The sequence below is a fragment of the Sorex araneus genome, chromosome 11 (genome assembly GCF_027595985.1).
Source record: "Sorex araneus isolate mSorAra2 chromosome 11, mSorAra2.pri, whole genome shotgun sequence".
NCBI classification, from domain to species: Eukaryota; Metazoa; Chordata; class Mammalia; order Eulipotyphla; family Soricidae; genus Sorex; species Sorex araneus.
Window position 1 is genome coordinate 23,550,173 of NC_073312.1, and position 10,509 is coordinate 23,560,681.

The 10,509-nt window shown below is 57.7% G+C and overlaps 1 protein-coding gene across 1 annotated transcript in view; it reads left to right on the top strand.

The window, feature by feature from the left end:
* The window catches only part of LOC129399385 (calcium homeostasis modulator protein 3-like), a 3,334-nt gene extending 439 nt beyond the window's left edge, over nucleotides 1-2,895 (top strand). The window contains exons 2-3 of the mRNA XM_055119203.1: nucleotides 613-868; nucleotides 2,416-2,895. Coding sequence (XP_054975178.1) covers nucleotides 613-868; nucleotides 2,416-2,895 — 736 coding nt within the window. The remainder of the gene's footprint in view (nucleotides 1-612; nucleotides 869-2,415) is intronic.
* The last annotated feature ends 7,614 nt before the right edge of the window (nucleotides 2,896-10,509 follow it).

Genomic DNA, 10,509 nt, shown 5'->3' on the forward strand with positions numbered 1-10,509 from the left:
AAGTCTCCGAGGTCCCCCCGCACTCTGCAGAGGATGCTGCAGCCGTCTTCTTATGGGGGTGCCCATGCGGCAGTGCTCAGGGCTGACTCCTGACTGCGATCAGGGATCACCCCCGCTGGTTCTCAGGAGGTCATATGGGGTGCCGGGATCAAACCCGGGTCTGGCGCGGCAAAGCAAGCGCCCTACCTGCTTGTTTGTCAGGGGGACCCCTTTAGTGCTCAGGGTTGCTCCTGGCTCTGTTCTCAGAGGTCACACCTGGCAGGCCTCAGGGAACCGTACGGGGTGCCGGGGACTGAACCTGGATCAGAACATGCAAGGAAAGCGCCCTCCCTCCCTGCTCCATGATTGTTCCAGGCCCTGCATCCATGCCTTGGCACCCCCCCAAGTGTGGAACCTCCTGCCCGCCAGGACACACCCAGCCCTGCCGCCCCCTCCCCCAGCCCTGCAGCCCACCCGGCACTGCAGATCTCCTCGCTGCTGGGGTCTCCTGACTTTGGTTTGGTGTTTGGGCAGTGCTGCTCCTAGCTCGGTGCTCCAGGGTCACTCCTGTGGGTGCTCGGGCCTGGGGCCGGGGTCTCGCGTGGCGTCAGCTCCCCACTCCTCTCCGGCCAGGTACATGTGCTCCTCCGTGCTGCAGAGAGCGCTGGCCGCCCCACTCGTCTGGATCCTGCTGGCCCTTCTGGACGGCAAGTGCCTGGTGTGTGCCTTCAGCTGCTCTGTGGACCCTGAGAAGTTTCTGGACCTGGCCAACATGACCTCCAGCCAGGTGCAGCTCTTCCTGGCCAAGGTGCCCTGCAAGGAAGATGAGCTGGTCAGGGACAGCCCTGCCCGAAAGGCCGTGTCCCGCTACCTGCGGTGCCTGTCACAGGTAATTCAGCCTGCCCTCCCGGGCCTGGGGTGGGCTGAGGAGGGACAGTTATGTCCTGGGGGGCTTCACGCCAGAGACACGCAGGCGAGGAGTGGGAGAGTCCTGGGGGTCGTTGTTCAGGGCGGGGGTTGGAGGTGCAGGCTCTCTGCCGTGCATGTGGACAGCAGGTGTCCACCCCGTCAGCCATGCTCCAGGGCACTGCAGAGACGCAGCTCTGTGCTTGTGGAGGGTCCGGGAGCTGCCAGGTCGTGACCATCACTCCGGGCGGGAGGGCGCGTGTGAGGGAGGGGAGGCCACACGGCATCAGCTCCAGTCTCAGTTCCTCAGAGTTCCCCTCACCCTGCCGCCGGATGGCTGCTCCCCTGGCTGTCTCCCGTGCGACCGTCACCTCAGCTCCCAGCCAGAACCTCAGTTTCCAGGGCCCCCAAGTTCAGGTTAGGGGTTCCTTTCTCTGAACTCCCATGTCCCTTGTATATCCATCCACAAGACACTTCGACATGCCCATATTTCTGCTGCTAAGTGTGACCGCTGAGGGCAAAGACTGGGGTCCATTATCTCCATCAAAATACAGAACAGGGCATGCTCAGATGGGGTGATACATAGGACCCAAAAGCTGTGTGGACACATAGGTGGGGTGGGTGGATGGGTGTGTGACGGTTGGTTGGATGGGTGGGTAGATGGAGGCATGGACGAGTGGGTGGATAGATGGATGGATGGGCAGGAGTGCAGAAAAGGAAAAACTCAGGCTTTCAGCTGAGCCGCTAACAAAATGACTAACAAGAGTAAAACCAAGGAAGAGAAACATAAAGCTAAGAATGTAATTAAAAACAAAGGCTTGGGGCTGGAGCAATAGCACAGCAGGAAGGGCATTTGCCTTGCACACGGCCAACCCTGGTTCGATTCCCAGCATCACATATGGTCCCCTGAGTACCGCCAGGAGTGATTTCTGAGTGCAGAGCCCAGGGGTAAATATTATTGGAGTCAATCAACTCCCAAGTTACAAGCATCATATTAACTGTCTTCCTGTGTCCATACAGAGAGGCCATTGCTTTAAGGTAAACTATGCAAAAGACACTAAGTTACAGTACAAGTTCAGAGTCCTTAGAAGGATCTGATCTTCCAAGATAACAGAATCTGATTAGGGAAAAGGTGATTAACTGGTTGGGAAAGAGGGTGCAGAGAAGAGTTTACAGATGAAGGAATGGGAGTGTCTCCGGGAGAGTCTAAGCTTAAGCTCCCTGTGGTAAGGCTAAAAGGACAAACCCCATGTTCTCCTACAGTCAGGGACTGGGTCGGTGGTGTTGAGACAATGGTTGGGGGAGGGCGGACTGGAGAGGACGTCTGATGGACAGATCGGGGAGGGATGGTTGAATAGATGAAGGAATGGGAGGATGGGGGTGGCCGGGAGGGTGGACGGAGGTGGCTAACAGGAGGGATGACGCATGGGCAGATGCTTCAATCTGCGGAAGGGCAGGCGGGATCCCTAAAGGAGAGGCCGCGGACACTCGGTGCTGCCCACTCGCCCTGTCTCGCTTGCCCTGCCACAGGCCATGGGCTGGGCCATCACCCTGCTGCTCATCACCCTGGCCTTCCTGGCGCGCTGCCTGCGGCCCTGCTTCGACCAGACGCTCTTCCTGCAGCACCGCTACTGGAGCAACTACGTGGACCTGGAGCAGAAGCTCTTCGACGAGACGTGCTGCGAGCATGCGCGGGACTTGGCGCACCGCTGCGTGCTGCACTTCTTCCAGAGCATGCAGAGCGAGATGCGGGCGCGGGGCCTGCGCCGGCCCGCTGCCCACCCGGCGGCCCAGCCCCCGGCCCTGCCCGAGCCCCCCGACGGCCCGGCGCACCTGCGCGCAGTCTCCAGCCGCGAGCAAGTGGACCGCCTCCTGAGCACCTGGTGCTCCAGCAAACCGCCACTTGGCCTTGTGGGCCCCGCGGCACACTGGGGGGGTCGCCTCAGCCACCGCGCCCCCCCGGCCCCAACACACACAACTGTAGAGACCCCAGTACCTGAAGCCACGTGAACGGAGCTGCGAGCTGGCTAGCGGGGGTATCCCAGGGCCCCTTAGCCTCCTCCCCCCAGAGCTGATATCCCCACTTTCTCTACTGGGGGCATGCCAAGGCCGGCCCGCTGCCCCGCAAGAGCTGACACCCCAGTCACGTTTCTGGGCGAGATCTCGTCTACACTAAGGCGCTGCCCTCTGGGCTGTGTGGGTTCAGCTCCTCCCAGCAGCTGCTGGGAGAGCAAGTCCCGGGCTGGGGCTGAGTGGGGCCTCCCACCCCCCTCGCCCCTGCAAACCCTGGTGCTGTGTTCATGGGGGACAAACCGAGGAGCAAGAGTCTGAGTAGAGGGCTGGAGCAGTAGGGCGTTTGCCTTGCACGGGGTCAACCCGGATTCGATTCCCAGCATCCCATATGGTCCTCTGAGCACCGCCAGGAGTAATTCCTGAGTGCAGAGCCAGGAGTAACCCCTGTGCATCACCGAGTGTGACTCAAAAATCAAAAAAAAAAAAAAAAAGAGTCTCAGTACATCAGCCTTGGGGTCTGGGTCAGCGGGGCCAGTTTTTCATGTCTCATAATTATAGTAAAATTGACACTGGCACACGAGTCCATGATGCTGGTGTGTGTGGGGCGCCGGGCTGAGTCCTGAGTCCTGACGCGTTTCAGCACTGTGGGTTTCTCAGAGATGGGTCCTGGTGAGGGACACTCCCTCCGAACACCCTCAGGGGCGCCTCTCCGGCAGACAGCCTCTGTGGGTGCCATCCGGGTGGGTGGCGCCAGCTCCGTGGCTGCCCCGCCTTCGAGCTGAGTCTTCTGATGGGCTCCAGGTTTCGTTTTATTTTTTAAAATTTTTTTATTGAATCACCATGTGAAAAGTTACAAAGCTTTCAGGCTTAAGTCTCAGTCATGCAATGATGAAACGCCTGGCCCTTCACCAGTGCCCATGTTCCACCACCAAGAACCCCAGTATGCCTCCCACCCCACCCCACCCCCTGCCTCTGTGGCTGATGATTTTCAGTTTAATTTCTCTTTGATTACATTCAGTAGGTCAACAAAAACTCACTATTATTATTTGGAATTTCCCCCCAATTATCAGACCTGCCCAAAAGGCATCATTTGACAGTTTGTTTTCCGTTGCTGAGAATAAAGAGCACATAAGCATATGAGGTTTTGGATTTCTGGTATTTTAGTAATTAAGTCCAGAGAAATTTCTGCCAGAAGTCGTATCATTGCAAGCTCGTACCTGTGTTTAGCGGGCCTCATAAGATGGCGGTCGCCACCCCGCCGCCGGGGAAAGGAAAGGCCAAGAAAAAAAACCTTTCCCCTCCCAGGGCAGCATGGGGTCGTAGTTTAGTTCACAGTCTAGAGGCATTTCTGCAAGAAGCCGCTGGGTGCTGAAAGTAGTTAGTTGGCCTCTGGATCATGGGCGTTCAGCAACAGAGGGGCCGCTCATGTGCGGCCGCTAGGGTCACATCTGGGCGGAGAGCAGCGCCGGTAACACCCCCCATCCCGAGATCTCCCTAGTATCTGGTCACTGCAAGCTCAAGCCTCTCTTTAGTGGGCCTTATAGATGGCGGTCGCCATGCTGCGGACAGGGAAAGGAAAGGCCGTCCATGTTTCATTTTAAATCAGTTTGGGTTTTGTTTTTCCTGCGCTCGGGCTCAGGCCCTCACGCACACGCAGGACAGGTGCCCAGCATTTTTGGTTTGATTTAATTTAGGGACCACACCTAGTGGCGGTTCTCAGGGCTACGCGTGGCACAGTGCTTGGGGTCACTATCAGGGAGGTGCCGGGCTGGAATACGGAGCTGTCTCCCCAACCCCAGCACCATTTTTCAGATGAGAAAACTGAAGCCGCAGGAACTTGTGTTCCCTGAGGTCTTGGAAGAACTGGAGTCGGGGGCTGGAGCAACAGGACAGCGGCTAAGGCAGGAGCACAACTTGGGTTCATTCCCCGCCACCTCTTATGGTCTCCTGAGTCCACCGGGAGTGACCCCTGAGCACAGAGCCAGGAGTCTGCCTGAACAGCTCTGGGTGTGCGCCCCTTCCCTGACAAATAATAAACAATAAGAGCTGGAACAGGAGCTCTGGCTCGGTGCTCCTCGCCCCCAGGCTGTTCCATTCTCGTGCTCATTCTCAGTGCTCTGGTCGGACCCCTGCAGCTCCGCCCCGGCTCTGAGGGAGCCCAGCAAGCTGTGCCCTGGGCTCCTCTGGGAAAGGAAGGAATGATCCTTGCTGGCCAGCGCACGTGAAGTTCTCAAATTCCGGTCCTGGGCATTTTCTGCTTCCCCGCCCCCCCCCGCCCCCGCTCCCCATCTTTGGGCCACACCCAGTGGTGCTCAGGGCTTCCTCTTGGCTCTGTGCTCAGGATCACTCTGCCAGGCCAGGGGACCTTAGAGGGTGCCAAGGACTGAACCCTGGCATGAAGTGTGCATGGCAAGTGCCCTCCCTGCTAAACTGTCTCTTCAGCCTCCTGCCACTTTCAGAGTGCCCCGACTGCTTCAGCAGACCACCACGGCAGAGGAGCAGTTCCGTGCCCTGACACCCCAGAGCCCCTCAGCCCCGCTGCCCCACCCCCAGGGCAGCCCCCACCCCAAGGCCTAGGGCAGCGTCTGTGTCCAAGGCTGCCTTCTCCCCAGGGCATGCCCAGGGATGTCCTGCTCAGAGCTTGGCACCTGCTGGGGGTTTGTCTGGGCATGGGGGATGGGTCAGGGCTGGGAATCCGCAGGGGGTGGGCCCAGGGGATTCTGGAAAAGCTGCTATTCAAGAACCTTCGGGCCACAGGCCAGACCAGAGCCACAGTACAGCAGGGACAGCACTTGCTTTGTACTGGCTGACCCCTGTTCTATCTCTGGCGTCTCATAGGGTCCCCTGAACCCCACCGGGATTGAGCCTTGAGCACACACACACACACCAACACCATCACCAAACACACACACACACACACACACACACACACACACAAAAGAAAAAACCCTCCTGGCCTGTTTATGGGTATGGGATGTGGGATATGTTTCAGGGACATGAGTCCTGGGAACATCAGGGTTAAACCCTGCTGGGAAACCAGCATTCAGCCTCTGTGGCTCAGACAGGAAGGACTGGGGATATCTGGGCCCCATCTCTCCTTCCTCTCCCTGATGATTGACTCACCACAGGTAATCACACAGGGAATCACACACACTTCACATGTACACACACCACGTGTGCACACACACCACACACACATACCACATGTACACACATACCACATATACCACATGTACACACATACTACCACTTTCTGCACACACAGTTCCAAGCCAGGAATCAGGCAGGAGACTATTCAAGATGAGGCCTGGGCTCAGGACGTCCCTGCCTCATAGAGGGATGGGATGGGTTTGGGAAGAATCAGAATGCAAAGCCAAAGGCAGCAGCGATAGAACCGAGGCCAGCCCTGAGCCCCAGAGGCTTAGCACAGAGGGCCAGTGCTTAGGAGACCCCAGACCCACCCTGGCATTGCATGGTTCACGTTCCCCGAGCACCACCAGGAGGAATACCAGAGCAAAAACAGGACTAGTCCTCAAGCACTATCGGTGTGGCCCCCAAATCAGGGGGAAAAAAAAATTTGTTCTGGGGACTCCGGGGAGGGTTGATTTGAATTTGAAAAAGATTTGAAAAAAGGAGAGAGTTTTTTTTTGTTTATTTGTTTTTAATCATGGTTTTTGGGTTTGGTTTTGTTTTTTGTTTTTTGTTTCTGGGTCACACATGGTGATGCACAGGGGTTACTCCTGGCTCTGCACTCAGGAATTACTCCTGGTGGTGCTCGGGGGACTATATGGGATGCTGGGAATCAAATACAGCTCGGCCGTGTACAAGGCAAATGCCCTACCTGCTGTGCTATCGCTCCAGCCCCCTTAATAGTGTTTTAAGTTTTGTTTTGGACCACTCTTAGCAGTGCTCAGGACCTGCTCCCAGCTCAGTGCTCGGGGCTTGTTCCCAGGGGCATCAGAGATCACACCTGGGGCTTCTCTGCGCTGTCTTCCCTTGAGTTATCTCCCCGGCCCAGTCATTTCTTAACATGTCCCCACCTATTTTGGTTGAGGATGTTGGACTTGGGGTTTTTTTGGAGGTTGATTGTTTGTTTTTGGTGGTGGGAAGGGTTTGGGTTTGGGGCCATACCCAGCTATACTCAGAGGTTCCTCCTGGCCCTGCACTCGGGAATAACGCCTGGCAGTGCTCGGGGTGACCATATGGGATGCTGGGAATCGAACCCGGGTCGGCTGCATGCAAGGCAAGCGCCCTCCCTGCTGGACTATCTCTCCAAGTTGGGGGTGTTGTTGCGATGCCTGGGGACCCCTCCGCTTGGCCATGGTCCTGCACCCTGTTCACCAGAGGCGTGAGAACATGAGCTCCCTGGGGTTTGCACACCTCGTGGCAGCCACGCACTCCAGTGGCAGAGCTGGAGGCGCTTGTGTGCGCTGTGCCGAGACGGCCCCCAGGGCTGTGTCCTCGGGGAGCCCACACCATAGAGCGGCCGCCTCTGGGGCCCGTGCCGGGACCCGAACTCAAGGCCTCACACCCGCAAGTCCTCCCACTGAGCTCGTCCCGGGTCCGGGACAGAGTTTGGGCAAGTGGAGAGAGACGGAGGGGAGGGGGCAGGGCCACTCGACCACAGGCACGGAGGGGACAGGCCACCGAGGGGCAGCACAGATTCCCATTGTGCGCCCAGAGGACTGCCGGCCCGCCTGGGTGGGGGGCCCTCACTGCCCCTCACAGCTGAGAGGGGAGCCAGGTCAGACAGGAGGGCGCAGGCCCACCGGACACCAGTGCAGGGTCCTGCCCCGGGGCTGAGGTGCCACTCCAGCACCCACGGAAAGAGCACAGAGCTCTGTGACAGCAGACCCCCTACCCTGGACAGCTAAGGCATCCCACCCTCTGCACACCCCAAAGGACATGCTAGAACCCCGGGTCTCTCGGCCCTCATCCCTCTGTCCACCTCTACTGCCCAGTCCATGAGGGGAACCGAGTCACTGTACCTGGGAGTGAGGGACAGCAGTGACCCGGGCAGCCACACAGAGAGAGGCGCCCCCATCCTGGGCAGAGTCCCGGTGCTCAGACAGGAAGTGAGGGACCCCCAGATATGAGGAAGTGGCTGCAGGAAGCCCCAGGAGAGAATGGATTTGTGGGGGAAGTGGGAGGCCAAGAGGGGACGTGGGGAGGGGAGCCGAGTCCATGGGTGGCTCAGGAACCCCGAAGTGCCGTCCAGAGCCGGGGCCAAGAGGGTTTGTTCCCACTTTCGGCCATTTGCCCTTCCTGCACGCATGTGCTCCTGGCCTTGGCTGGAGTGGAGGTGTGAGCTGACCCGACGGTGGGCACCAGAGAAAGAGCAGGGGATGCTGCGAGAGGGGGCGTGGCTTCAGCGAGAGGGGCGTGACTTCAGCGAGAGGGGGCGAGGCTTTAGCCCTTGTCCCACTGTGCCTGCAGCAGAGGCTGGAGTGGTAGGGGTGTGGGGGATATTAGGGACATTGCTGCGCGGTGACCCTGTAACCACCCCGCCCAGTTGTCCAGAGAACAGAGGGCAGCCACGGGTCCTGCTGAGGCAAAGGTTCACGCAGCCTGGCAGCCCATCTTGCTGATGACTGCTACCTCTGCCACCATGAGGCTCCGGGGGTGCGCCCACTGCTGCAGTTGGGCCGCCCACCAGGCTCCCCTAGGCAAATAGGGCATTTCCCTGCAGGTCTGGCCGCTCCCCGGGCCCCCTTTGCATACTACTTTTCCTGCCTTGCTTGACTTCTGGGAAATGGGGGGTAGGGGGGAGGGGTGTCTGGGGGTCCAGCACCCAGGTGACCGTGTGGGTCCCTATTTTCTGCCCACATGCAGCAGGGCCTTGGGGACACTGGAGAGGACAGAGTCAGGCAAGACCCCCTGGAGAAGGGGGAAGGGGGCCCCGAATCCTCCTGATCTCCAGAACCAGACCTTGTGACTCTTACCTGCAACAGCAGCTCTCCACTTTTATGATTTGATTAAGGCCCTGGCAGTGGGGAGTCACTCCTGGCTGTTCCTGGGGGACCCCCAGGAACCTCAAGTGTCCTAAAGAGAACCTTGGGGGCTCTGGAGAGCTCGCTCAGGGGTTAAGGCACTTAGTCGCCTTGCATGCAACTGACCCGTTAGGTCCCCTGCGCCAACTGTGGTGCCCCAAGCACCGCCAGGAGTCGCTCCTGAACACAGAGCCGGGAAGAGCCCCAGAGCACAACCTGGTATGGTTTCCCCCAAAGCACATGCAAAGGCAGGTGGGAGGCAGACTCAGAGCTGTGGCGCTGGAATAGAGGCTGGAGCAGAGCAGAGCCTCAGGCCAGAGCCGGGGGTCCTCTGGAGGCTGGCCAGGCACATGGGTGCCCTGCTCAGGCCCCAGAGGGTCAACCCCCAACTCCCTGATCTTCAGCCCCCCATCAGACCTTCCCCCACAGAACAATGCGGAGGACATTCGGGGGAGGGGGGGGAAGAAAAGTTCTTCTACTATTCAGTGTGAAACCCAAGTCAGTGAGACACTTGAAGCTATTCTTTACCACTGATTCAAGATTTACAACAGCCTGAAGGGTTGGAGCGGAGTGATAGTAGAGTGAGTAGGACACTTGCCTGCCACATGGAAGATCTGGGTTTGGTCCCTGGCACCCTTATGATCCCCTGCACCAGATATGGTGTTCCAGGCACTGCCAGGAGGGATTCCTGAGTGCAGAGCCAGGAGTAAGCCCTGAGCATCGTTGGGTGTGCACCCCCTCACCACAAGAAAGGAAGAAAGACAGAAGGAAAGAAAGAAAGACAGAAAGACAGAAAGAAAGAAAGAAAGAAAGAAAGAAAGAAAGAAAGAAGAAGAAAGAAAGAAAGAAAGAAAGAAAGAAAGAAAGAAAGAAAGAAAGAAAGAAAGAGAGAGAAGGCAGGAAGGAAGGAAGGAAGGAAGGAAGGAAGGAAGGAAGGAAGGAAGGAAGGAAGGAAGGAAGGAAGGAAGGAAGGAAGGAAAACAACAGCATGAAGGATAACAGGCAGGTGTGAGACTCAGAAGCAGAACACAGGGCTCACTGGTATGAAGCCTGGAGTTCAAACCCCAGCACCACACACACACACACACACACACACACACACACACACACACACACACACACACACACACACACACACACACACACACACACAGAGTGCTAGGGCTCCCCCTTTTCATTTAATAACTGAAATAAAGTCCTTGGGAACCTGAGAATAATGCAATCCAACCACTTGCATTATTTTACTTTATTGATTTGTGTGTGTCTGTGGGGGGGGGGGGAGGTGATCAGGGACAGTACTCAGGAGCTATTCTCAGCTGCTCAGGAGTTCTCCCTGGTAGTGCTTAGCAGACCATGGTGGGTGACAGTGATTGAACCTGGGTCAACCAGATGCAGAGCAAGTATCTAACCCCTGTACCATCTCCCTGGCCCTGTTACTATTATTGACAAATAATAATGACATTAGAATTCGTAGCAAACGTCTCTGAGGCCCGTGCTGGCGCCCTTAGCCCACGTGGGTGTCTCTGCGTCCAGCTTCCTCCTGAGCACTGCCCCCTCCCCGAGTGCCAGCTTCCCCCTGTGGTTCAGTCCCGTGTCAGTCCAAGGCGGCCATCTCTGTGGC